Raw genomic sequence first — 27,629 nt, 5'->3', positions numbered from 1 at the left:
GGAGGGATAAATGATAAAAGGTGTTGCCATACAGGTATTGCTGCTTTTTTTCTTTAAATACATATTATTAGCTAAAATAAAAGTGACAGTCTTTTCCATTGCTGAGTATTTATCAGACAGATAAGGTTGATGCCACTTCTGTTTCAGGTTCAACAAAATAAATAAATTAGACAACAGCAGACATGATAGAAATCATCGGACAATGACAAAGCACAAAAGAACCTTTTAGTCTGGAGATGCATGATTCAGGCTCAGAAAACTGCTTTGTCTAAGAGGGAGGCAACGCGGTTTTCCCCGGAGTTCAGCTGAGTTGAATATATATACACTGCCTTCTTCTGCTTATGAACACAGTGGCAGAGTTTTAGTTTGGAGAACAGAAAGAGAGACAGACCAAGGAGAACCTTACGCCCACACACCCAAACACCTGAGAGTAGCTGGGGACACGGCACTCTGCTGCATTGGACATTTCCCTCTAGTCGTAAACCACTCTGCTGTAGCTCCATCACAACTACCCATTGTCTCAGAAATCCACATAAACATCTAGAAAATTACGAGCTTCCCCTGCACACTGCAAACAAACATTCTCACACAGACTCTCCTCTTTTTACAACGCAATCCAAACCGAATCAAAGCCCCCACCATCATCTCCTTCATTTTTACCACTCTGTCTTACCATCCAGTCCGAAGCAGGAGGTGATTTTCTGGGCATAGTTGCACAGCCCGTCGTAGCCAGGCTGCTCCTGCTTCAGTGTATGCCTCTCCTCCATCTCTGCACAATCCCACACACTCTGTCCCGTCCGGCAGTGCTTTCACTCTCTCCTCTGTTCTTCAATTATTCAGGCTTTTGCCAGGACACATGCATGCGCACGACTTTCTCTTATCCGCTCATATACAAACACAAACACACACGCACACACCAATTCACACAGGGGGGGGAGAAAAGTGCTGAGGCAGAGGGTCGTGTTGTCTTGCAGCCTGAGCAAACCCTCTCCTGTGGTAGGAAAAGGAGGAGGCATCAGATTGGGTTACTGCAGAGTGCCTCCCTTTTTTTTGATCCACCATTGATCATTTAGATTGCACTGCAGTGTAACAGGTATGCTATACAGGATATGCTACCTCAGCTCTGGGATAGGGCAGGGAAAATCCAGAGACGTGCCAGGTAGGAGGGTGATGATGGTGAGGGCTTTCTGAAGCCGGGCAGGCCTTTAAATGATTCTCTGGTATCTAATTATGAGAGAAACAGCCAACCAGTCATGTCTTTTGAAGAAAGGGATAATAGTAGGAACCATGGTTTTCACTATTAAATTACATCTAATTATCTTCCTCTATTGCAACCCATGACTTTCATCTTTAAAACAAAAGCACAAGACATATCTCTGCAGCGTCTTCAAAAGAGGGACATTTTAAAAAAACAGCAATGAAAAAGCACTTGGTTTCGAAAGGTGTGTGTGTTTTCATATAGATCCTAACCTGCATATATATAACGAATTTATTTTTGGATAAGTCCTATTTCTGCTAGTATTGTTAGAAAGACAATTTGTAGATAGTTTTTACTATCTACAAATTCACAGATTGTAGATAGTATAAACTCTAATTTTCTTCCAGACGTTGAATATCCCATCCATAATGGAAGGAGAAAACAAACGATTTGAAACCTGTAAATTGAAAGAAATTTCATCAGACTCAATCAATACAATTTGCAATAAAGTCTAGTCCACACATAGCCAGATAGCTGGAAAAACTAAGACATTTATCCATTTTGGCCTTCCCTTCTCATGAAAACTCTGCTTTATACCACTAAAAATTATTATTTAAAAAACCTCTGACCAAAGTGGAGATTTGAGAAAATTCTGTTTGTGTTTTGTGTGTACATTACAGTCCGTCAGTCAGCGACAAATAATGTGACAATATATCTGCATACTTGCTTTGACATGATTCCCAATTGACGTTGTCTTGTGTTTTTAATAATTTTATATCATAATACGCTATTTATAAGTAGCTATGTATCCACACAAATGAGCTTCCTGGTGCCATGTTTAATTCCCAACAAGAAGTTGTGGTTGTTCTGAAACAATCTGATTGACTGACATACTTCTCAGCTTTGGGCTATAGTTGGTTTGGTGTGTTTAAAAGAACTCTCAAGAATGGATTTGTGTGGGTTCATGTGAATAAAAATATTTATGACACCAGTTCTGTGTATACAATATTATATTTTAAAAATAAAATAGGTGATAGAGATTTTTGTTTTCATAAAGACCCAGCTACATTTGTACAAACCCTGGAGCTGTAAGAAAGCAAAATGTCAAAAAAGTGAAATGTGAATATTTTCCAGATCAACTGTAGGTGACTCCATAAAAGAGGTTGTATAATTCTGACCCTGTGTTCTAACTCTCTAGCATACCTAAAGTACGCCCTAAAAAAAGCAAGAATTTTACAAAACCTCTGCCGCACACGCTGAATGGTAAAAGCTGAGCCATCTGGTTTAACTTTTGTTGATTCTTATTTTCCAGAGTACAGTGATGGAAATGGAAAGATTAAATCATTACAACTAAGGTGACCTTCAACAATCCACTTAAGCTCCAGCTGCCCAGACTGAGCCGCATAATGGTCGTTAATAGCAGACTCATCCACAGCAAACTGCTTACAGGTAGCAATGATTACGATAATGGATACAGAAAATACACAAAATAAATAAGTAAAGATTATGGACAACTGTCTGAGTAAAAACAGGAAATGCAATGAAAACTGGGAAGCCCAGACAGAGTATGCCCGTAAGGATGTATTGCAAGGCAGTGTGACTAATGGAAAGGCATTGGTATCAAGGTAAGAGCTGATGGCCCTGAGCTGATAACAGGAGAGTGGAGGGTGGGGGTGGGGTTGGAGGAGCACATTGAGACTGAAACCCCAGTGATGGTCTAGTGATTTTCATCTGTTTTTTTCTGTCTTTAAGAATTAAATTATCCAACATTTTATATTTTATTTCTTTATCAGTCAAGTTCAGCTCAGAAGCCATAAAAACAGGAGCAATGGAGGATATTTTCACATTAAATTAACAATATTAATGTAGAAATGAACAGATAATTAAAGCAGTGTTAAGGACTTGGCTGTGTCAATTTTCTACAGAATATTCACATTTCTTGAGGTTTGTCATGTTTTGCCACTTTAAAACCACAAATTTCAGAGTATTTTGTTGGTATTTGTCATTTAATGACTAATAGGAAAGAGCTGTCAAGGCACTGTTAAAACAAAACAAGAGTATTGCTCAGATCCGAAGTTTGATTTTCAGACACTGATTAGAAATCAGAAGCAGCATTTGGATGCATTTATCCATGATGAACCATTAAAAATGACAGAACTTACTGAAACACCATGGTACAATGTGAGTGCGGATTTCTATGGACCACTTCCAAACAAAGAATACTTGCTTGTCAAGATCGATGAGTAAACACTCTTCTTTTGTTGTGAGGATTATAAAACTGTATGACGTAAACTTTTGAAGTTGAAGAGAGTTACAAATAAATCTCTAAAAAATGTTCTCGCTCAGTCTTCTGGCATTTAGATAACTGAAATAATCTTTATTGTATTTATTTATTTAGAATAACACACCTGAACAAGGAATGGAAAAGACACATTTTTTTGTACCATAATAATCTTAACATGCTCTTAAAGGAGTAGGATGAAGTAAGAAACTTATGAGTTCCTACCCCATAAACTAATACCATATTTTTAGATAGATCTTCATAATTATAACTAACCAGAAACAAGATAATTTTGGTCTGATTTAACTTCAGACATTAAGATGTAATCTTCTGGATTCAGTTGTATATCATCATGGCAAAGTCAGTCTCTGACTTTCCACCCAAACCCAACTGAGAATCTGTGGCAAAACCAAGAAAGGGTCCTTATTTTTTAAAGAGCTTAAGGTATTTTATGAAGATGACTGGACAAAAATACCAATTTCTAGATGTGCAAACCTGCTGGGCACATATCTTAGAAAACATGAAGCTGCATTTGTAGCAAAAGATTCATTTTTAGGTATTTATGGGTAAAATAAAATATTGAAAAGCTGTGTGTTTTGGTCTTTCACATAAAATCACAACAAAATACATGTTAGTTATTAGTTCTAATGTGACAAAATCGATCAATAGAAATATTGTTGGACAGCACTGATTAAATACATAAAAAAATTTGGATAAACTATGTTACATTGTAGGTCCTTTCCTCTTTAACACAGGATAGACAGAAACATGTAGACATTTTGGTTTCTTATGAATTGTCTAAAATGTTAATTCTAGAAATCTGTAATGCTGCTAAAAGTCAAAAAGACGCACTAACAAAGCACACGTTTCATACTGAGAAATGAAACGTGTGAATTTGAAAACTTCAAGTGAAACGTTTTGCCAGTTGTTTGTTCACCTAAAAGTTCAAATATAAAAAAGAGAAGGATATACCTGCAAAATGTAAGACTACTGCAACTGCAGTGACTTTTTCTCAAACTAAACATGTTACAAATCATTTTGATGGTTCGCAGTCTGCATTTCTCTGCAGCGCGCATGCATTTTGATTCTCACATAAGATTTTTCCACAGCTTAAAAAAAATGCTTTGTCCAAACATTGTATGCGTCTTGTCGAAAACCATGAAACATGGAATAAATCAAGATCTAAACCCAGTACAAACACTTCAAATCACTCTTGTGATGTTTTCATGTAAAGTAGAATGGAAGAGTGTTTTTATATACATTCTTCTTTGCTCCATTTTATCTCATTTCCAAAAGCTTTTTCCACAGATTAGTCCTTTATCTTTGAACTGCTACATCACAACAGAGTCTGTTCAACTCACTGAGTAAAAATCCAGTGACAAAAGAAGACCAAATCATCAACTTTTTATTAGAGATTTGCTTACCAAGCTTTGACTGGTCGACCTGAGCTGTGTAGGACATTCCAGTGCTAATTCTATATAAAACTTTAAGTGTTGCAGATTTTGAAGCAAAACCATTCTAAAATCAAAGAAAGGAAATACTTTACTGCACAGCTGAATCTTTCATGACATTCTTTCATTCGTGACATATTACATCAGACTAAACCTCAAGTACACGTTTTAAAGTCACATGTTCAGAACATCAGAAAACCAACCACTTCTACTGAACTCTACCAATCGATTCCAAGGAAAGTGGTCCAACCAAACTGTTACCCGAAGCTTGATGACTGATACAAAAATCCTGTAGAGAGGATGCAACTGGATGTGTTTTGTATGTGAGCATCTGCAAACTTTTGAACATGTGTAGATCACTGAAAATTTGTAATAAATTAACACTTGAGTATCCAATTTATGTTTTTGAAAATAAGTAAAGTTGAATGTTGTCTAATCATTCCAGAATAGGGAATACTTACTGTGAATGACTAATGAGTGACTGTTTGCAAGGATTTAACTACGTTTATGAGATCTGCAGTGTTTACCACAGAGCTCCATCGATCTCCACCAGCAACCACAGAGGACCGATACAAGTGACCACATCGTTAATGTAAGGAGTTCAAAGCCATCCTAATACCCAGACTCATCCATACACAGCCTGGGGGAGCCATTTTCTGTGCAAGGCTGATGTATTAGCCAGTAACAGAATACAGATAACTGCATTAAATCCAGGAACTGCATTACTTTATATAAGAAGACAGGGTTATGTCATGGTTTTGCTTTTTTTGATTAATTCATTTATTTATTTTTTTCTTTTTCTGCAACTTTTGGTGAGTCAGTTGTAGACCATATGATCACATCCCACAGCTGGAGCTAGAGTCACCAAATCAGCACAAAACAAATATGCTGACATATAATCCACCTGCAGTATTTGCATAAAAAAAACCTTCTCCATATTTTGTTGTGTCATGACCTCTGTCTTCTGTGTTTTTATAGGAATTTTATGCAATAGACCAACACAAATATTGCATAATCATTACATAGAAGGAAAGGGTTTTTAATTTTTTTCCAAGTTGAAATCAGAAATGTGTTCACCACCCTTTATCCCGAGACCGCTAAATAAAATCTAATTGCCTTCAGAAGCCACTTAATTAGTGCAATTTAATTTTAACATGCATATAGCTGTTCTGTGAAGGCATTAAAAATTTTGAAAAAACATCATCACAAAGACCAAAAACCACAGCAGACAGGTTAGGAATTATATTCTTGGGAGACTTTAAAACAGAGTTAGTTTATCAAACAACAACCCAACATTTCCTAGGAGAAACTCTGATAGAGGCTGCAGATAAGTTCCTACTAGGGTACAGGTTTGCCTTCCAGCAGGAGATCGACCCAAAACACACAACCAGAGCTACAACGGAATCATTAAAACCACAACATATTAATGTTAGGATGGGCTAGTTAAAGTACAGACCTAAAGACTCTGTGGCAGGACTTGAAAACTGATCTTCATCCATCATAGGCTAGTTTTCAAAGAAGAATATACAAAAGACAACAGAGGCTGGAGCTGCTAGACGTGTCAAAGAATATCCAACTGATGGTTCTAAAGATATTGACTCAGGGGGAGCAGGCTAGAAATGCAAAACACATTTCCTTGTTTTTAAATTTTACAAAAACATAAAACCTAACCTGAACTCCTCTGGTCCAGCGAATGCAGGAGATGAGCAGTTCAGACAATGGATGGACAAAAACCCAAATACGAAATCTTTCCACAGCATGATTCTTTCTGTTTACGAATTAGGAAAATTATTGAATTAAGTTTGATTTGGAGATGTCCAAATATAGTGGAACAACCACAAATGAACACCAAACTTTAGGGTGTCATTTTTACATAATTATAGAAAACATTTTCATTCCAATTTGCAGTTATCCACAAATTTTTGTTGGTCTATCACGTAAAATATAAAGAAATATGCTCAACTCTCAACTTTGCTGAAAAGTTTAAGGAAAATAGCAAAATTACTAACGCCAGACAGCAACCAAAAGGAACGGATGTGAAACTCTTTCAGCTTTCCACCAGTGATGGTATGGACATTCATACTTATAGGTCCAGGTTACAGTATAGACCCCAAAGATAAAGTTAAAAGAAAATCTAAAGCTGCAGCAGTGGAAGGTGTAGTTTCAGTATGCACCAGTGTAACCTACTTACAAACCAAGTGTCATTATCAGAGTCTAGAGCTTCAAGCCGAGGCGAAAAAGGCTTTTCCCCTTCCATCAAATATTCTTGAACCAAGACCAGCCTCTTACCCAGTATAAACCGTGGGACTTTTTGGCTTGTTATGAAGGCTTCTGCGGCAAAATATATACTCACCTCTAGCAGACATGCCCGGTAGGTAGAGCCTCTTTTCCTTTGCTGAGATTGAATAGAAAGAGAAGCAGTCCCGGTTCAACAACTTTAAGGAAGCTTGGGGAAAACAATAGCTTATCTTTGCGTTAAGTTTTTTCCGGTTATTAAATGGCACTTAACGCAGGGAAACATTCTGCAATGAGGTGGACTGGAGAAGAATGCGCGATGGAGAGAGCACTTTCCAGCTGCAGGGCGTGTCCTGGAAAAGACAGCATCCTTTCTCTTTTTTATGTCCCAACCAGTTTCTGTCCATATTTGAACATGATATCAGGTAATTACAGTTATTTATCGAGTCGTATTTGAAATGCCTCGTCTGCAGCTGGATTCAGCCCTCATGAGAGAGCCGAGAGCCTGCCTGTTCTCTGTCTGGGATGACTGCGCGGTTCTCACGTAGTGGGGTTAAATTACAAACTTGACAGCTACGGTGGAGAAATTCTTACATATATTGGGGCAAATTTACAGTCAAGGTACCGGGAGAAACCTCCACCCCTGTAAATACTCGATGCAATGCATATAAAGGAAGCGTGAGCTCAGTCTCGCTTGGGAATATTACGGCGGTTTGAGGGAAAATATTTACAGCTGGTGTATTAATCATTTCATGAGCAGTGGTCACTATAGCTGACAGTTATCCAAAAGTCTTTTTTTACGTGTGCTTGTGTTCGTATTGTTGTCAGGCATTTTAGCCACATTTTTTGTGTGCACTGCCTCCTACTGGGTGATCAGTGTTAGTTCACAAAAAATGTCTTCAAACTTTAATAGTATCGAAGACCAAAAGTGCCACAATCATGTAAAAAAAATATATATGCATGTATGTCATAATTTTGGTTAAATGTGATAAATACAGAAAGATAAACAAAGTTATTCTTATTTATTTATGTTTTGTACTTACAGCTTTCCACCAGTACTTACAGCAAAATAATTAGATGTCAAAATCATGATTGAAATTTCTGATTCAGCCTATAAAATAGAATTTAACATATCTTTGCCAATTAGACCGCGACTTTAGAAGTCATCTTCAGACCATTCCCCTTGTCAATGGAATGCACATTGACTTCAGTATTTTAGAATTACATATTTTTAAAATGATGAGGTGAAGCAATACAGGATTATGAAATATGTTTTTATGCTGATAATTATAGTTTTGAAAATGATCATAAATATTTTTTTCAATTACTTAAATATGTATTGAATTATAACACTTTAGACCCTTGATATTAAAGAAATACAATATCTTATACATAAATATATTTATCTGGATAATCATATGCAATTATATATATGAAATATATGTGAATTATTAAAGCATAAGAAAAATGTAAATACCCTTTTATTTTTATCTAATTGATATTGGTAAATTATGTTCTATTCAAAATTTACACATTTAAATATATTTCTACAAATTTATTAATTTATGGAATTAGACATATTTTTAGCCTTCACTGAGCTCACCTTTCAAAACAGAGTTCAGTTTTGTGCAGCGACTGTTGTCCGGTGCATCGGCGCCCCTTGGTGGTCACTATCAGAAGCGTTTGGCGAGGGAAGTGCCACCGTGTCCAAAGTGAGCCTACCTCTCCTCTGAGCCCTTAGACGTCTTGTTTACAGTAGCGGTGCCAGGCCTGTAAAGTTCCGAGGCCCAGAACGTGCTGCGGGTTTATTGCTTTCATTATATTCTTTCGCTTCAAGGGTCATTGTATGAAACCTCCAATCTGGAGCGAGGCGGCAACAACAGGAAGAAGAAGATAGAGGAATTCTCTAGGTCTTCTCGAGAGAAACTGGTCCAGTCGAAGAACAAGATGTTCTCCAAATTTACGTCCATTCTCCAGCACGCCGTGGAAGCGGTGAGTTTTATTCAAGCTGGACATTTTTTTTGTATAGGTTTTCGTTTTGTGGCGTTAATTTGGGTTATAGTCGGTGTTTTGTCAAAACGTCAGCATTAGGCTGTTAGCGATCAAGCTAACAATTAGCATGATATTTGTTTACTGCTTGTTTCTTTTCATCGGTTCTCTCAGCTGTGGTGTTTTTGTTTGTTTGGTTGATTTTTATCTTTTCAAAGAGTGACAAGTGTATACATTAATGCGAATTGTTTCTAAAGCTACCTTTCAGCTCTTTGTATGTTAAAAGCTAAGCTAACATATTCGCTAGCTATGCTATTTCAAATAGTATGTCGAAATATTTGGACCGTGATGTTGCGCAAACATGCTACTAACCATTTCAAATTGTCAGTCCGTGGCCTTTCTGTCTCAGTACTTTGCTCAAATTAAACATTAGATGTTTGCAAATAGGGTACCTGATTGAAAATAAGCACCAGCTGCAGGAAAACCTGTCTTTCTACTCCTATTGTTTGTAAAGGTAAGCCGTCGGCCGGTTTCCTTGGCACCTATAGCAGTGGTCCTCAAGATGTTTCCAGTTCCTTTCCCACAAAATAAAAATGTAACAGAGTCATGATCTCGACTCTTGGTTGGACATACCAGCATTTTTACCGAGTCAGTTAAGAAGTGGCCGAATAAAAACACCAACAGCCAGTATATTAGCGAAAATGTTGCTGTAGCTTATTATCCAGTCCTTTTTAAATTGCATTAACTTTATTATCATTTGGGGTAAATTCTGAAGAGGATCACCAGTCCACCAGCAACGTTTGGATGCATTCCTGCTCCAACACACCTGAATCAAATGAGTGGTTAATGACGAGGTCTTTGTAAAACTTGCCGACATGTCAGAAGTTGCAGGACCATTTGTCTGATTTAAAAAAAAAACCCGACTTTGTTGGGTGAAAAATATCAACAAAAAGTCATTGTTGCTTACAGGAATAATGAGGAAAGATAGAAGGCAAATAATATATTGGACGTTTGTTTATGTTTATTATCGGCAATTACAAAAACTGTCGTAAGAAATAGGAAGCTGTTTTTGAGAGTCCGTTGTCGCCATTCAAGCCACAACATATACAAGTTCACTATTTCTATTCAAGGTAATTTTCAGAAAAATAAATATTAAAATACAAAAAATAAAAAGTAATACATTTAAGGGAACATTTTAAAAGTAGTAACTCACTTGGACATGATGAAATTTAACTGATATTTTTTCCCTTTTGTTTTCCAGCTTGCTCCATCTCTACCCTTGCAAGAAGACTTTGTCTATCACTGGAAGGGCATTACACATTATTACATTGAAACTTCTGGTAAGGCATGTTTGAAATCAGGTCATAGCTGAAGAAGAAATGATTATTTAGATTTATTTCTGCATTGTTAACACGTTAGTCCTTTGCAATGCTGAAAAGGCACCTTGTTCATAGCATGTTTTTTTATTTTTATTTGAGTGACAGTGTTTTTCTTTTTTAACTGAGTTAGGCAGGATCATTCTGAAATATCTTTTTATTTTTTATATCAGTTTATTTTTAGCTCTGATGGAAAAAAAATGCTGCTTTTTCTCATTGGTATTGATTTGTCTTTTTATTTTCAGTCTAAAACTAGATATTATCAACACTCTTCTCAGGGTTGATAATACACTTAAATGAGCTAAATGGCAGGATTCAGATTTGCACATTCTTTGGAAGCCTGTTTGCATTGTTAGAGCAGCTTCACTGTTTCAGAGAAAGCACAAAATGGAAAGTCGCTAACTGTCAAGTATTCTGAGAATGTCGAGCTTGCATTGCAGTAGCCTTTCACGATGCTTAGCTGTCTTCTTTTTTCCATGCTCATCTGTAGAAGTAATATTATCTGCTCATATTACACAAATGTCCAGCAGCTAAAATCAAACTTTTTAAAGTTTGATACTTCTAATTAGAGTTTTGTAAGTTATTACATTTCAGGTAGCTTGCAATAATGCCAATTATATATTTGGCTGCTTCAGTCAACTCTCTCTGTCTGCGAAGGCCTCACCTCCTTGCGTGTTTGGACAATTATTCACTGTTTTTGGATGCTGTGCAGCTGGAAGGATTTTTGCTCTTACTTTTTAAAATTATGACAGTTGCTATCATGCGTAACCATGGCTGCAATGTATTGTTTTTGCACCTGGGAGCAGCTGATTAGCATCTCAAATATTACTTGAACTATGACCCCAAATCCCAGGGAGTTGAAAAGGAGGCCTCATGCCTGCAGAGCAGAGAGAGAAGGAGGAAGTTCAAACCATCTCTTCCATCAATCATAATGGGCAAAAATCATATCCCTAGCAGGGCTGCAAAAGCAAATAAGGAGGATAGGCAGTACTTGCCCTCAAAGGTCTTTAAAAAGAACAAACTGAACTAATGGAACAGAGCTACTTCGACATGCTGCCACCATGAGCAATGTAATTCTCTAAATTATTTCTTTTATGTTTTGATTTGGTGTATTTTACCTTTTTACTTTTGCATTTTATGGTATTAATAAAGTGTTAAACATGTTTCTGTTAGATGATAAAGCCCCAGTCACAGACACCAACATCCCATCCCACCTGGAGCAGATGCTGGACATTCTGACCCAGGAGGAGGCAGAAAGGGAGTCTGGTGAGACGGGACCCTGCATGGAGTACCTCCTGCACCACAAGATCCTGGAGACCCTCTACACGTTAGGCAAAGCAGATGTAAGGAGGTCCTTTATTGTTCTAGATAATTAAGCTTTATTTATTTGTTAAAAACTGAGGTGGTTTTCATCAGATTGTTTCTAAACGTTGTGTTTCAGTGTCCTCCTGGGATGAAACAGCAAGTCCTCACTTTTTACACAAAGCTGCTCGCTCACATTCGTCAGCCGCTTCTGCCACACATCAACGTCCACCGACCTGTACAGGTGAGTCGCTTCGCTGTCTGTTTTTCCTTTCTGTGTATGATGGCATGTTACTTATTTAGGACGTATCCCTCTGATCAATCTGTCAGAAACTGATCCGGCTGTGTGGTGAGGTTCTAGCTGCACCTACAGAAAATGAGGAGATCCAGTTTCTTTGCATCGTCTGTGCCAAACTAAAGCAGGACCCATACCTTGTCAACTTCTTCCTTGAGGTGGGTTCTTGTGAGAAGAAATGTAGAGCTTTTATTAAAGTTTTAAACATATTGGTCTCAGACTGTTTTTACATTATAAATATTTGCAGAACAAATCAAGGAGACCAGAGATAAAGAGTCCTGCTGCTGCAGAGGGGGGGAAGGAAAGTGTTCTGGCACCAGATACGGGCCAGTCTCAGGCAGATCATCCTGGAGAGCCTCAAGCCGCAGCTGCTGCTGCCACCTCAAGCCCAGCTGCTAACAATAACAATACCAACAACTACAATCTGGTCACCTCGCTGCTTAACCTCACAAAGAGTCCAGTAAGTCAATTGGATCAAAAAATCATTTGTCTCCAAATATTTCCTACCCAGAACTGCACTAGTAGCATAGTTTAGAAAATCACCTGGTTCAAACCTCTGGCCTGAAAGTTGTTAGCTATTTACAATATGAGTGAGTTATTCAAAAAATGAAGACAGAGGAATTTAAAATAAAACTGTATTTTGTGTTGGTTCAGGCTGCGAGAGAGAGTAAGACTTTCAACTGAAAGCAGGAAGGTTGAACAGAGTGAAGCAAAGTTGCTCAGTTTTAGGGATGAAACGATTAATTGTGATGAATTATTGAAATAATTGTCGACTGATTTAGAAATTGATTAATCGCTAACTGGAGTATACAGACTACAAAAGGCAATTTCATCTTTTAATATATTTATAATATTATGTAAATAAACATTTTGCATAAAAAAAAAAAATCATCTGTCTCCAAATATTTCCCAATCAAAAGTCAGAATAATCAGCTACTTCTAGTTTATCATTTTAATTTCACCTGGTTCAAATTCTGTAACGACAAATCTCATATTAAGTACCTTTTGTTGTCCAATTATTAATTAATCATACAAATCCTGAAAAATCTGATCACGTTTATAATCAGGATTGTGTTTTGTTTTCTTTTTAGGATGGCAGGATAGTGGTGAAAGCATGCGAGGGCTTGATGCTCCTTGTTAGTTTGCCTGAGCCAGCTGCTGCAAAGTGTTTAACAGAAAACACGGAGCTCTGTGAGCTTCTCACCGACAGGCTGGTCTCGTTTTATAAAGCTCTGCCGCCATCCATGGACCCCCTGGACATCGAAACAGTGGAGTCGGTCAACTGGGGGTAAATCAGAGTTTTACTCTGTCATTTTGTTGTCTTTAAATAACATTTTGTATGAAATTGTGTTTTGAATGGCCTTACAAGTCCTTTTTTTTCCCTCCGTTTTGTCTGTTTCAGTCTAGATGTATACAACCTGAAAGAGGACGCTGCTGTCTTCACAGGGAAGAGAGCTCTGATATCCTTCCTGTCTTGGCTCGATTATTACGATCAGCTCATCAAGGAGGCGCAGAAGGTTTTTTTTTTTTGTTTTGTTTTTTTAACCAGCTCAGATTGTTGTGCTTTGATGTGTTGTATTGTAGTCTAAATTGACAGAACTACTGATGTTGTCTCTGAAAAGCTTTGTTTCTTTGTTTTTCTGTCTTCCAGTCGGCCGCTGCAGTGATGGCGAAGGCTGTGAGAGAAAGATTCTTTGTGTCTGTGATGGAGCCGCAGCTCATGCAGACGTAAGTGCTGCTCCTGATTCATCCATCAATCATCGCACATTGACATTTCTAGACTGGAGTGAGTCGTGACTGCTCCGAAACAAGTTCTCTCTGCATGCTGCCGCAGATCTGAGGTGGGAATCCTGACCTCCACGGCGCTGCTGAACCGCATCATAAGGCAGGTGACATCCGAAGCGCTGCTGCAGGAGATCGTTTACTTTCTGCTGGGAGAGGACAAGGAGGCAGAAACTGTGGCTACCATCGCTCAGAATCCACTCAGACACAGACTCATCGAGCACTGTGACCATCTGTCAGATGAGGTTGTTATCTATCATATTCATACCCACTGAACCTTTTCACATTTTCGCACAAAACAACCACAAACTTCAGTGTCATTATGTGACCGAGCAACACAAAGTAGCACAGAACTGTGGACAGAAAAAGATTTTAATAAACTTTGGAAAAGTGTGCCGTCCATTTGCATTCTGCCACATTGAGACAACACCAGAACCACCATTTTGATGCATTTGCAGCATGCAAGTTTTAATAGGAGTCTCTACTATTTCTAGACACAAAGGCTAAAATTTTGCTTATTTCTCTTTGCAAAAAAAATAAAAAAAAACAGTTTTGGAAGTCTTGCTGCAGATTCTTAATTATAGTTCTATTTGTGATTTGATCTAAAACCCAATGGGTGCATATTCAGGTTGGATGTCTTGCTGGATAGAGAACTTTCATGCTACTTGATCTTGCATATAGATTAATAAAATTAGATTACAATGATAAATTTTGCATGATGATGTTAGCGATCTTCAAAAACTAAAAGGGTTTTTTGGATCGTTTGTTTCTACCACTTTTAGTTCATGAGGGCATCAATAAAAATCTATATATTTGTAAAAATCAAATTAAATGCAGTTCATAAACCTGCACTACTTAATGCACCTGGTGTCCTAAAATAGCCATTTCAAGAATCTATAAGTTGCTCCTTTAATTATTTTGGGGTTTTTTTAAGAGAGCAATGTTTATGTGGCTTTACTGACTCTTAACATACAATCCCAGACCAAAAGTAGTGAGTTTTAAATACTTTTAATGAGCATTTCTGTAGTTATCCCAATAACTATGGCAAATAAGCTCAAGTCCAAATTGTCCTGTTGCTGGGAGAGGAACCTTAACCACTGTCAAGTGTTTTCTAACAGGATTGTTCTGTATTTAGCTTCATTCATCCTACCATCAACTCTGACCTGGTTTCCTCTTCCTGCTAAAAATAAGCACCCCCACAGCATGATGCTGCCACCATCATGCTAAACATTGTGGGTTTTTTTTTGCCACACATAACGTTTTGTATGCATATCAAAAAGTTGGACATAGACAAAAATATTAATGTCTCTTTCTTTCAGTAAATACTTGAAACTTTCCTTGTGGTTTTGGAGCTGCAAGTGGCACTTTGGACTTTCCACAATGGCTCTTAGTAAATGGCAAAAAATTCCAAAAATCAGAAAATGTTTTTAAATACATATGTAATAAATGCAGGTTTTTAACTGTTTTCTAAGTTTTTCTCTGCAGTATTTGCACTAAATACAGAAAGTATGACAATAAAAGTACCAGAAATGTTTTAAATCTGTTTTCCTTGTCATTGCATTGAAATCTGCGTGCATTCAAAGATATATTTTTATATGTCTTCGTTTTAAATCCTAAAAAATAGAACTAAAATGCTGATTCTTTAAAAATGATTAGACATTTCCTAAATTGCACATTTATCTAAAAAGTTGCCTTTTTTCCAAAAGCCGTGACATTTGCGACTCCAAATAAAGCAGCCAAGTTTTATTTGGCTGCTCTGAGAGCCAAATGACTCTTGAGGGCCACATTTTTTTTCTAACATATGCAATAATCTATTATTTTGCATCCATTTAACAAGTATGTCTTGTTTTATCACATACATTTTTAATTGGAAATCTTTTTCTTTCATTTTCTTTTACTTTGTGTAATTGTTGGCTGAAGCTCTAATGAGCAACTAAAAGCAGAGAAATGCTAATTAGAACATGACAGAAGTTTTCAGAGCACAAAAGAAAGATGAATCATTTTTGTGTTGTTAAAGCAACAGCCGCCTACTTCCCTGTCAAGTAAAGCGACCCTTTCTCGTCTTCAGATCAGCATCATGACGCTGCGGTTGTTCGAGCAGCTGATCCAGAAGCCCAACCAGCACATCCTGCACAGCTTGGTGCTGCGCAGCCTGGAGGAGAGAAACTACCTGGAGAACAAACCGCAGGAGGAGCGGGAGGAGCGAGAGCCCCTGGAGAACGGGCAGCCCCACGACGCTGTGTAAGGACCTGCTGTCGTCCTTCTGCCTGAACAAAAAGCACTGCAAATAAAAAGAATGCATCAATTATCTGTGTTGCAAATGAGCTGGAGATTCTTCTGTTCAGTTTGGTTTTATTTGCCGTTCCTCTGGTGTTGAGATTAAGTAGCGATCATTGTGATGTAAAGGATTATTAGCCTCAGTGAAAGATGTGGATAAAAATGAAATCCAGTGAGCATTAATTAGCTTCTTTACTTTTGTTTGGTCAATGTGATCTAATGAAACCTATAAGACACACGCCTGCCCCAGCTTTCTGGTTTTTTCCTCATTCAGCTGCTTCATAAGCTGCAGAAATGCTGATTTTATTCAGCTGTTTACATAAAGAACTCAATATAAGTTAGATTTGTTCTTACATTTCTGAACAAGTTTTGGTAAACAATGTGAAGGAACGACAAAAAGAAAAGATTTTTAACAGATCTGTCTAAAAATAATAAGACAGGACTTGATAATGAGAACAAATCTCCGTCTGCAGGGACCTGGAGGAGGATCCGCTGTTTGGAGACGACCTTTCCCCGGACAGCAGGCTGTCTGGCTCTGACTGGCTCGGCTCCTCCCCCCAACACAGCCCCGATCACTCAAAGTCTGACGGGAAAACCGAGGTCCACAAGATCGTCAATAGGTGCTGGATCTGTTCCTGCTGCAGAGCTGGATGAAGTGTCTATCTGTTCTAACTCTAGTTTGTTTCCTGCAGCTTCCTGTGTTTGGTGCCTGATGAGGCCAAGTCGTCGTATCACGTCGAAGGCACCGGCTACGACACCTACCTCAGAGACGCTCACAGACAGGTCAGCTCCACTCCTCTAACCAAGAAAGTCTTCTGCTTTTGTCTTCTTCCTTTAAAGGGTTTTATTTTCGCCTCAGTTCAGGGACTTCTGTGGCGTCTGCCAGCGGTGGGACTGGAGAGGAAGTCCGAAGCCTCTGGAGAAATGTAACTTGGACATGCCGTTCTTTGAAGGTCACTTCCTAAAGATTCTGTTTGACAGAATGGGTCGCATCCTTGATCAAGTGAGTTTGCTTTAATATAATGTCAAATCTTGAAGGAATGTTGAATATTCAGTTGCTTAATCGCATTTGCGAAGTTAGTTTAGGGACTTAAATTGATTCTGTTTTTGATTAACTTAACTTAAAGTTTTTGTTAACTCCTAATAGTTAACTTCTTTAACTATTAGGAGAATCACAAGATTTTGTATTTTATATCTTCATAAAACAGAAACAGTTGTGATTCTCCTAATAGTTAAAGGATAACATTCAGTTTTATGACAGTATTTTAGGCCAGACTAAGGATTTTGTTTCTTGAAATAACAAAAATAAATTTGCAAGAAAATGAGAATAAATTATTTTATGAGAACTACTCAGAAAAGCTGCATTAAAATGCTTAACGCTCATTGTGTGAAGTTATACTTCAGTACTGGTTTATAAATAAGGAATCGTTATCTTTGAACACATCAGCATAAAATCATCAATAATTAAATAATTTTATTTCAAAGAAAGAACCTCATGGACGTGCCGAGTTCAAACTTGATAACTATTGAAGTTTTGCTGTCATTAAAATACTTTTTTCTCATCAGTTTAAGAAATTATGCTAGTCTTATCATGTTTTCTTGTCATTTAAAAACAAGACTCTTATTGTCTGGCACTAATATCCTAGTTTCATGGTTGTTTTGACCTTTAAATGAAACTTTGAGAGGTAATCACTTATTTCCTGCGTTGTCCTTCTTCCTGCAGCCATATGACGTCAACCTGCAGGTGACTGCCGTGCTCTCCAAGCTGTCCTTGCTGCCCCACCCTCACCTTCATGAATACTTGCTGGACCCTTACATCAGCCTGGCCCCTGGCTGCAGGTCACTGTTCTCCGTCATTGTCAGGGTGAGATGCCACAACCATGACAGAGAATGTTTCTATTACTAAAGTTTGGTTGTTTTTTATTTTGTGGCAACTGCCTTGAAATTATCAGAAGCTTCATTAGTTTGATAACTGTGTGAAATTTGCCACATGTTTGTTCCCAGTACTACAGTTCCTACATGGAGAATGAATTCTGAATTCCCACTTTGATGCAAGGTGGAAGCAGCATCATGCTGTGGGATATTTTTATTTGCTTTGTTGCTATAACGTGACAAAATGTGCAAACTTTATGAAAGAGTGTTCAAAGTGAGGGCCAGGGGCCATTTTCAGCCCGTGGAATGATTTTGTGTGCCCCCCCCTACAACTATTCAAAAATAAATTAAATAAACTAGGAGAAAATCGCAACTTTTAAATTAAAGTCTACTTACAAACAATAAATTTGTTGTGAAGAGATGAGTGTTTTTTTTTTTCTGGTAACGAACTGCCACGAAGTATAAATCCGATTTTCACTTTTATGTTGAATATTTGTTTTATAATATATTCACCACAGATGACAAAAAAAAAAAAAAACATTTTCACTTTTCTGCAAAATTCACAAACTGCACAATTCTTGTTGAGTAGTATAACATGAGTAGTATTTAAAGAAAGCAGAAGAAATTGTATGTTTTTTGAACAGTAATATTTGTTGTTAATCTGTTGCTAAGAGATGAGCGCGTTTTCTGGTACCGAAGGGTAACAACGTAAACATTTGTTTATGCACTAATTGTAACATACTCAATGGAGCAAGTCCATGTTACTCAGCATGTTTGTGACTCTCCACATGCTATTGAGTACATTGATGCTAATTTTTAGCGGCAGAACGCTGGGTTCCAACTGACGGGTACACTTTGGCAGGCCCTTTGTAAATGTCTTCAGAAATGTTCTAATGTCTTTCTATTGTAGCTAGGATCACATTTAATCTTTGACCTAAGCGCTAATATAAACTCCAGTTCCTTTTTACTCATCTCTTCTTCAGAGGTCTGTGTGTCGTTTTGTTCAGTGGTTGTTGGTGCAGCGCCACCACAGGCTAGGAGGGGAACAGCTTTTTCATAGGGTTTGTTTTGTTTAACACTGTGTGAAAGCAAACCGCAGCAGGTGAAAATGTAACAAATCAGGTGTGAAAGCGGCATCAGTAAACTCTGTGTCCTCAGGTGGTTGGAGATTTAATGCTGAGGATTCACCGCATCCCAGACTTCACCCCCAAACTGCTGCTTGTGAGGAAGAGACTTCTGGGCTTGGAGCCAGAGGGAATCACGTATGTACTTACTAACAGCATCAGCCGCTTTTCCTTTGAGCTGACCTCTGAAACGCCCCCTCTGTCCCTCTTTCTGTCCTCACAGCGTGGACCACAGTACGCTGCTGGAAGGTGTCATTGTGCTTGAGGAGTTCTGCAAAGAGTTGGCAGCCATCGCCTTCGTCAAATATCACGCAGTGGCTTCGTCCTCACCGTAACCGTCCTGCTGCTCCACCATCTGCCTCTTCCAGGCGGGCGGGTCAGGACGAGCCGGGGTCTTCCGCAGGCGCTGGCGACAGGGTTGGCAGAAAATTACCACTAACTGGTTTCACCTGCAAGACTGTTAGGAGCCCAGGTGGACGGGCTTCATCATCCCCCTTCCTCTGACCTCTGGGCAGGTCGGAGCGCAGACACTGCCCAGCCAGAGGACGAGACGGAGGACAGGGGTGTTGATGGAGGTGCACAGACATGTTCACTGGACTCTTGTTTTTGTTGTGTTGTTGTTGTTTTTTTTCCAACCTGTGCAGTTTCTCACTGCCCTTCTCTCCTCCATCTTGTCTTCTACCTTTGGAATGAATGTGGAGTTTTAATATCAAGGAGTAAATGTGTTTATTTATGTTTCATCGCCTTAGTGTGGAGTCACACCTTTCAGTTACAGCAAAGTATTTCTCAGTGGAAGATTTTATCTTTAATCCCCGTTGTGTTGTCTGTTCGGAGAGAGAGAGGTTCCTGCACAATCCAGAAGATTTTCCAGGATCAGAAAACTCCAAAAAAACAAAATATATGGAAATACTTTATTCTTCATCCAGTTGTCTAAATTTTTCTTTTCTATATTTTTTTTCTTTCCTTCTGTCTTTATGTTATTTTATTTTATTTATTCTGTCCCTCTTGTTATTTCTTCCTTTCATCTTTGAACATTAAGACTGGAAAACTGAATTTTGAGTTTAGGATTTTCCAGGATAAGAAAACAAAATAAGAACATGGAAACAAAATTCTTTCCTTCCTGTGTCTTTTCTCTTTCCATGCCGTACCTTTAAGCCTTGCTGATGTCCTTCCTTTCTTTCTTGTCATTTTTCTATGCTCCTTCTCTTTTGTCATTCTTTCCTTTCTTCTTTTGTTCCTGAAAAACTTTGCCGGGAAAAGTCTGGATTTTGAGTTCCATATTTTCCAGAATCATAAAATTATGTATAAACAAAAGTGAATAATATGGAGACATATTTATATTCATTTCCTATCCAATTGTCTAAATTTCTTCCTTTATTTCTGAGAAACAACATGGTGTCCTCCTCCTTCCCTCTCCTGTATTTCCCCTTTTCTGTCCTTAATTTTCTTTCTGATAAAGGAGTCAGGAAAAGTCTTACGTTTTTCTGAATATTGTGCAGGAACCAAGAGAAAAGCTGTAGAGGGGAAAATCCCCTCACCATCAACCCTTACTTACACATATCTGTAGTTATAGTGACGTACTGCACTCATTTTAAATGCCAAGTCATCTTATTTATTTCTTGATTTGCTTTCATGTTGCCTTTTTTATCTAATGTTTTATTGAAATTAAGAGTCTGTTTAATGACCGACTGCAGAGACTTTAATTTGTTTTGGTGTTTTTTCTGGGTTTGGCTTTGAGTGCTTCACCGCCCAAAGATGAGACCCTCCTTCATGTCGTGTCGAGCAAAAACCGTGAATTTGCAGAAAAAGTGGATTTGCACACAGACCTCAACTCGCTGCACTGGTTACATCACTGAAGATTAGGACGAGGCTTCAGAAACTCACCGGACCGAGTGTTCATTGTTTTACTCATCAGTGTTCATATCTAGTCAGCTCTTTAGAAAGTAGGCACGGGCCGCTTCGAGATTGTCATTGTGTGGTTACATCGAGTGAATACATCTCTCATTTACTCGAAAAACACCAATATTATAACAGTTAAAAAAGAATTTTTATTATGTTGATTTTGATACACAGATAAAATGAATATACAACTCTTAAACTTAGTTGTTGGTTTCTAGTTCTCATTCAGGAAATAACTTTTTTGTTTGACTGGTCATGAAAAGTTAGAAATTGGAAAAAAAAATATTTCTATTTCCAGGTTGTTAAACGTTTCAAATCCCTGAAATGAGCTGGTGCCAGCAGATTACCTCCTCAGAAGTTCGCACCCATTTTGTACACAGTTACTGAAGCGTCAACTGTTTCTCCTTTTGAGTTCAGCTTTTTTTTATCATGACTATCTTGGAAACCTTCAGTGCCTGCATGCACATGCAGTTGGAGACAGATGCTGATTAGGAAAAGAAGCAGATGGCTGTCCATCCTCATCTTTGTTTCCTCTTTATCTACAGACTTTGGTTTTTAACACTTTGGATGTACATTTTTGTAGAATCTTATTTATGCAACAAAAAAAAAAAAAGAATTTGGAAAGAAATCTAAAATTCATTGAAATACAGAAAAGCTTAAAATCTAAAATTGGGATCATAACAAAACATTAGCCTTGAAACATTGTCTTAATATGAGCAAGAAATATTTAGTTTACATGAAACCATCCATATTTTCTTACTACCAGAAATATTTCTAAACAGCCAAATTTTTCACTTAAAGTTGCTAAGTGTAGCAACCTCCTTTTCAGGCAGCTGACTTGCAGTGTGGAGCACTTTTTAAAGTGATTATACTTTATTAAGTGTAGCGGATGACGGTTGTCATAAACTGTTGTCCATGAAATCTGACTTTGTCATCCTTGCAGAAAAGTGCAGCAGCCTTTATTCAGGCAGCTGACCGGCAGTGTGCAGTAGTTTTAAAGCTTTTTGTCTCTCAGTAAGAGAGATTTAGCAAATACTACAGAACGGATGATTTTGACTTTCTAGTTACAAGGCATACCAACCTTCTGTCAGCCAGCTGATAGGCAGTGTGCAGCAGTTAAAGAGGATGCTTCTTTTAGTTTTCACAACATAAAATAGCTGTAGACGTTGACTGTAAACATTTCCGAACGGCGGAATGGGCAACTGGACTTTTGGTTTTGTCTGGATGTTTTGCCTCTCGGATGAGTCGAGGCTGCAGTGTAGGCGTTAGAAAGATGAAACCTGCGGTCGGCTTTCCATGTTTTACATAGATGGCTTCTTTCACACAAATATCAAACCGTCTGTTTCCTGTCCACAATGTCCACATTTTGTCTGAAGAAGCCTCTTGGTTGACAGGAAACATATTCAAGATAAAAAGAAGTGAAGTTGCCTTTCTGCCCTGGAATCTACACCAACATGTAGCTGGTTGTTAATTTTCTAGGAAATTTTCTTTCAGCCAGCTGACTGGTCATGTGCAGAAACAAGTGAGGGAGGGGTAGCACTCTCTCTGGCGTCTCTTCTGAAGAAGTTGGATCAGTTTGGGGGAAAACGGCTCATGCCTGGTGGAGAAACATCTTCTATTATTCTAGTCATCAGGATCTGAACTTTCTCATTTTTAGGGATGAACATTTGATTCTGAGAGAAACCTGTCTCATTTTTCTTTTTTTTTTGTTTTAATTGTGCTGGGAAAAAGAAGAAAAAAAACTGACTTATAAAGAGTTTTGTCCTAAACCCTTCCCAGTACAGTATACAGAGACGTCCTTCACAAGTTGTCATGACATCCTGTGAGGTGTTGCAGTGTTACTCGTTCATCCTAGAGATGATGTACCAGTGGTGTTGGAACAGGTTGTGTGTTGCCTTTATGTCTGGAGGGTGTCTTTAATTCATAATCCTGCTCATAGAAAAGTTTCTAAATGTGCTTTTTGTTTTAATTTGTTCTGTTCTGTTCTGTTTTGTTCAATTCTGTTTGGTGTTTTGTTTGCTAAGAATGGACAGTGTTATTGATTGAAGCCATGAGTATTTGCTCCTTTTGTTTTTGTTTCCTTCTCCAAATTCATCACTCTTGCACCTAAGCTACATTATGCAAACTGCTTGCATGGATTCAGATTTGCACATTGTTGTAATTCTTGTTTTGTATGTTTTACTTTTCTTCTTCTTTATGAACCAAAACACCAAGAAAAAAAAGAGGTTTTGGATGTTCCAGGGGTAACATTTCTATTGTTTTTTGTTTGTTATTTTAACTGTCATGCACATTTTTTAAATCGACTGTTTTGCAACTTCTGGTGTACAGTTGTATATTGTATGTGTACAATAGCGTTAAAGTTGTACTACCTGGTGAAAATGCATGCTTGAAGCAATTAGAGAAAAGGGACAGTGGAGCCGAGGTTGTTCTCAGCTGTCAGCACTTTGGACTGGGAAGACACTGACAGGAAGAGAAGATGCCTTACTAAACACTGTGGATCCTTCGATTATCCTACAAGTGCATCTCAATAAATTAGGATATCATTCAAGATCAAAAGTTAATTGGAAGGAAAAAGTGTGGCTGGGTAAGTGATGTGACTCCGACTTAAGAGTTGCCATTATAAATCTTTTCAAGATTGCAATTACCTTGGTTGGTTGTGAATCTTTAACCACACTTTGTCCCTCCACTAAACTTTCCATTAATATGTTTTGATACAGCACTTTAAAACAGCCAGCTTCCATTACACTCCTTGTGGAGGTAAGTAGTGATTGTCTACTGGACAAGTGTCTGTCAGCATTTGTCCCCCTGGTTGAAGTGGCAATAACAAATCTTGGTTTTAATTATTAAAAACCTCTTTTACTGAATTATTTGGGAGAGTGATAAATCTGCTGAAATAATATTCTGAAATGGGGTTTTTTTCCCCCCAAATTATTTTTCTTCCTTTGCTTTTTGCTTTAGAATTTTTCTACCACATTTTTTTACTTCCACTTAACATTTGGCATAAAATAAATTTTGAGTTGATTTTCATTGCACTCTGCCCACCTTCTTTTTCTTTGATAAAAACGACCTTTTGTGGCTTTTAAGATTTCTACACTTTTCCTTCCAAACTTCAAATTAAGTTCCAGATTTTTTTTAATTAGAGATTTCGTCATTAAAAAGTTTTTGCTTTTGACATTTCTTCCACGTTTTTACTACTATTTAAAATTTTCTAGATAAAAGAAATCAGCTTTTGAATTGTCAAATATATAGATATTCTAAATTTACTGAGATGCCCCTGTAGGTTTTGCTGATGTAGGCTCTTTTCTTAATGTGTGAAGATGTACAGGACACCAATCACTGCATCATGTCTGGTTTTTATCAGAAGTGGGGGGGATCTTATTTTACACCTTAATATGGTTTTCCCTAGTAATTGCGGTAGAGCAGGAAGTTCATTTAGTCATCATTTAACTGATGATTATACTTTTTATTGGGGTCCGTTCAAAAACAGCATGACATTCTCTATCCTGATAAAAAAAATATTGCTTTTCAGCAGATGAGATCATTTTTCCAACAGTTTGCATTTCATCTTTTTATTACAAAATGTCTGTACAATACAACAAAAATACACAATCATTTATTTCAACGACGAGGTGAAAAACACAAACTCTGTTCAATCTTTTTTAAAAAAAAATAAAATAAACATTTCCTAATGAGTACCAGAATGAATGTCTGTAACTTGTCGCTAACAGACCGCAGGATGGCATCATGATCGACAGTGGGGTTTTCTTTGTCATGTTCTGTCATCCCACCAGTTCTGGAGAAACGAGTCAACAATAAGCAATCCCCCTCGCAGGGTGAAGCAGAAAACAGAGCGGCAGGTCCAAAAGCCGTGTGAGAGAAATATCCTACAGCCTTGCATTACTTTGCTTTCAAAATCTGCCTTTGGATCATAGGCACTGTGGCGCAAAAAGAGGACGCAAGTCTAGTCTTGCAACTCAGTCTCAGTCAGTAATCCTAACATTTTAAAGCACCTCAGGACACAATTCCTAACAATCACATCCTTGTTCTCATGCAGAAAACAGTTCTCTTTTCTGCCAGCATTAAACTTTACCCACAGATGGATCAAGGCAACTAGAGTAGCAACTGGAAATGAATCTACTTGGTCTGAATTAGTTGTATTTATACAGCATCCCTGGTAAAGATCAGTATAAAGGCTTAAAAGAAACTCGTCTGTCATTGCAGTGTCACTGAAAAATGCAAACAAATTCATATTAGTAGTTAGGGGGGAAATATTTAACAAAATTAAGTACCAGCATCCCAAAACAATAAATGGTACAGGATAGTTTTTAGCTTAATTTGGAAATGTAAATACTTTTAATTTGTTGGCTATATTCTTGGGATATATGTCACAACCAATATGTTGTGACACAGAGGCATGTGAAAGGCAAAACACTCATGACTTAAGGGAAGAAAAATAGTTACAAGTTGTTTTTTATAGATCTCTACAGTCAGAGGAATAATAATTAAAAAAAATTTTAATTAAAAATGATACAAGCAAGGCTTTATCTACTTTAACCAAAAGGCCGATTTCTCCCCAAGATAATATCTGGCAATATGTTTGAAAAACTCAACAATTTAATAATAATCTTGTGGGTGCTACTATAAAACTCAAACTGGGTGATTTTGGGGGTTTTCTGCATAATTATGATCTAAATCTTAAGGTCAACATGTAATTTTTGAATAATTTTAAGGCTTTTTACTCATTTTACCAAGGATATACGTCAGTTCATGAACATTAAACTAAAAGTTTAATAGGACATATTTGAATCCGATTGTAACGCCTAACAGAGGGTACAGTACTGAAATCTTTTCTAAAGTAAAGAATACAACAGCAGTAAATTATAAAAGTATTATACTTTCACTGACAAAGTTACATGATCTGGAAATTCCTTCAAAACAAAAAAAACAAAACAAACGGCATAAACAAAAACAAAAGCACAGAAAGTTGTAGATAACAGCTTTCTTTCTCCATCTTGTAGTGAACAATGGTGCATTAATTTACACATCCATGTAAAAAGCTCAATTTCTACATACAAAACCCACTATGTAAAAAAAAAAAAAAAAAAACTGTTACATGCCATTGCACAAACTGAACTGAGCTAAAAATACAACTGATCATTTGTTTTAAAAACTATTTACATTTCCAAATGTGTTATTTTTTTTTTTTTACGTTTTGTTTTAAGCCAGAAAGCAAGTCTCTCTCCTCCCTCTCCCACCCCCATTTTACAAAACCCCAGATGTGTGTACGCACACACACACACAGGCACATGCTTGTGCACGAATGGCTCACACAGGAACATTCAGACAAACAAATGTCTCTTTGGCTGGTGTGAAGCTGGTGGCACCTTGCAGTCCGTGTGTGTAATTACATTTTGTCCAAAAGAAACAAAGCTCACGCTAAAAATAACACCATCTAACAGCATAGAAAATAGGCTCCAATTATAATATAGTGATATATCTCCTATGTATTTGCAAATATATATATATATTTATATACCAAAAACATACTTCATATTGTTTAAGGGCCTGCCACACATATGCCCTTCATTGTGTTTATAGATATGTACTGATAAATCACATTCAGAAGAGTGATGGTAAATTTCAAAGGAAGGCATCAATAAATAGAGATATGTGTGTGTGTGTGTGTGTGTGTGTGTGTATGGGTGCGTGCGTGTGTGTGTCTGCCATGTTAAACAGCTCCAGCCGTCCGTCAGTCGCCCTTTGTGCTCTGTGTCGTGTCCAGATTGACCACCTGGAGTTCCGTCAGGTTACTGCTGCTGCTGCCGCTCGACTGCTGGCCAATCACCATCTGCAGAAAAATTAATTAATAAAAATGTTTTAAAAACATACCAGGAGAGAGGGGGGACTACAGACAGCCAATCACAGGTCATCACAGCACACAGCAGCCAGAGCAAATGGGGATCCTGCAGCTAATCCACAGAAAGCCGTTTGCCCTGGAAAAACACTCAAGATGACGCCATAAAACACATTAGCTTAATGTTTGCCACTTCATTCAATCATTTTATTCATGCACTGCTACTGTGGCGCTGCAGGCGCAGCTCAGTGACCTGGAATAACTTCAAAAAGTTCATTTATTTTAGTAATTCTATTAAATATATTAATATATTCTATTAAACTCATTTTATTGATGAAAGTGTAATAATGCAAATATAAAAAATAAAATAAAATTCTGTTTATCGGAAAATTTTATTAAATGTGATTATAAAAAAGGACTACACAAGTTTTCCTTCCAGTAAACTTTCATATAAAATGCACCAGAGATTACATTTTTATAAGTTAGAGGAAATGGTTATAATTGGAAAATATTACTGAAGTATTAAATTAAATGCTATTTCCACTGAATGAAGATTACAGCTGAGTTTTTCTCTGTGCTGTTAAGCAAGAAAAGGAAAACTCAACTGAAAAGCTCATCTTATATATTGACGTTTTCCACACAGTGACATATTAGAAGTGTGTATTTCAAGTAATTGTGACAGTTAGAGGTAATG

General features: G+C 37.5%; 3 protein-coding genes across 26 annotated transcripts in view; 1 reads left to right on the top strand and 2 right to left on the bottom strand.

Moving 5' to 3' along the window:
- ablim1a (actin binding LIM protein 1a) overlaps positions 1 to 7,462 on the bottom strand; it is a 49,144-nt gene extending 41,682 nt beyond the window's left edge. For 4 of the 17 annotated variants that reach the window (XM_044136803.1, XM_044136805.1, XM_044136796.1 and 1 more), the window contains exon 1: positions 674 to 818. In XM_044136803.1, coding sequence (XP_043992738.1) covers positions 674 to 767 — 94 coding nt within the window. In that variant the 5' untranslated portion in view covers positions 768 to 818. Of the gene's footprint in view, positions 1 to 673; positions 822 to 7,283 lie in introns of those variants that run through there. The other 13 variants (XM_044136794.1, XM_044136798.1, XM_044136795.1 and 10 more) reach the window with 8 other exon arrangements.
- A 1,330-nt stretch (positions 7,463 to 8,792) lies between these two features.
- fhip2a (FHF complex subunit HOOK interacting protein 2) lies at positions 8,793 to 20,781 on the top strand. Its single transcript, XM_044136813.1, has 18 exons — positions 8,793 to 8,877; positions 9,003 to 9,157; positions 10,416 to 10,494; positions 11,704 to 11,873; positions 11,972 to 12,076; positions 12,163 to 12,285; positions 12,375 to 12,587; positions 13,219 to 13,415; positions 13,530 to 13,644; positions 13,779 to 13,855; positions 13,962 to 14,154; positions 15,978 to 16,150; positions 16,660 to 16,806; positions 16,879 to 16,969; positions 17,046 to 17,189; positions 17,910 to 18,050; positions 19,217 to 19,320; positions 19,406 to 20,781. Exons 2-18 carry the CDS (start codon positions 9,113 to 9,115, stop codon positions 19,515 to 19,517), a joined length of 2,229 nt encoding a protein of 742 aa, XP_043992748.1. The 5' UTR covers positions 8,793 to 8,877; positions 9,003 to 9,112; the 3' UTR covers positions 19,518 to 20,781.
- A 3,853-nt stretch (positions 20,782 to 24,634) lies between these two features.
- Positions 24,635 to 27,629, bottom strand: part of srfb (serum response factor b) — a 31,113-nt gene continuing 28,118 nt past the window's right edge. For 5 of the 8 annotated variants that reach the window (XM_044136817.1, XM_044136816.1, XM_044136821.1 and 2 more), the window contains one exon: positions 26,433 to 26,929. In XM_044136817.1, coding sequence (XP_043992752.1) covers positions 26,889 to 26,929 — 41 coding nt within the window. In that variant the 3' untranslated portion in view covers positions 26,433 to 26,888. Of the gene's footprint in view, positions 26,930 to 27,629 lie in introns of all 8 variants that reach the window. The other 3 variants (XM_044136819.1, XM_044136815.1, XM_044136818.1) reach the window with 3 other exon arrangements.

This window comes from Gambusia affinis, linkage group LG13 (genome assembly GCF_019740435.1).
Source record: "Gambusia affinis linkage group LG13, SWU_Gaff_1.0, whole genome shotgun sequence".
In the NCBI taxonomy this organism is placed as follows: domain Eukaryota; kingdom Metazoa; phylum Chordata; class Actinopteri; order Cyprinodontiformes; family Poeciliidae; genus Gambusia; species Gambusia affinis.
The sequence above is the reverse complement of the archived record's forward strand: the minus strand, read 5'-3'. Positions and strand labels throughout refer to the sequence as shown.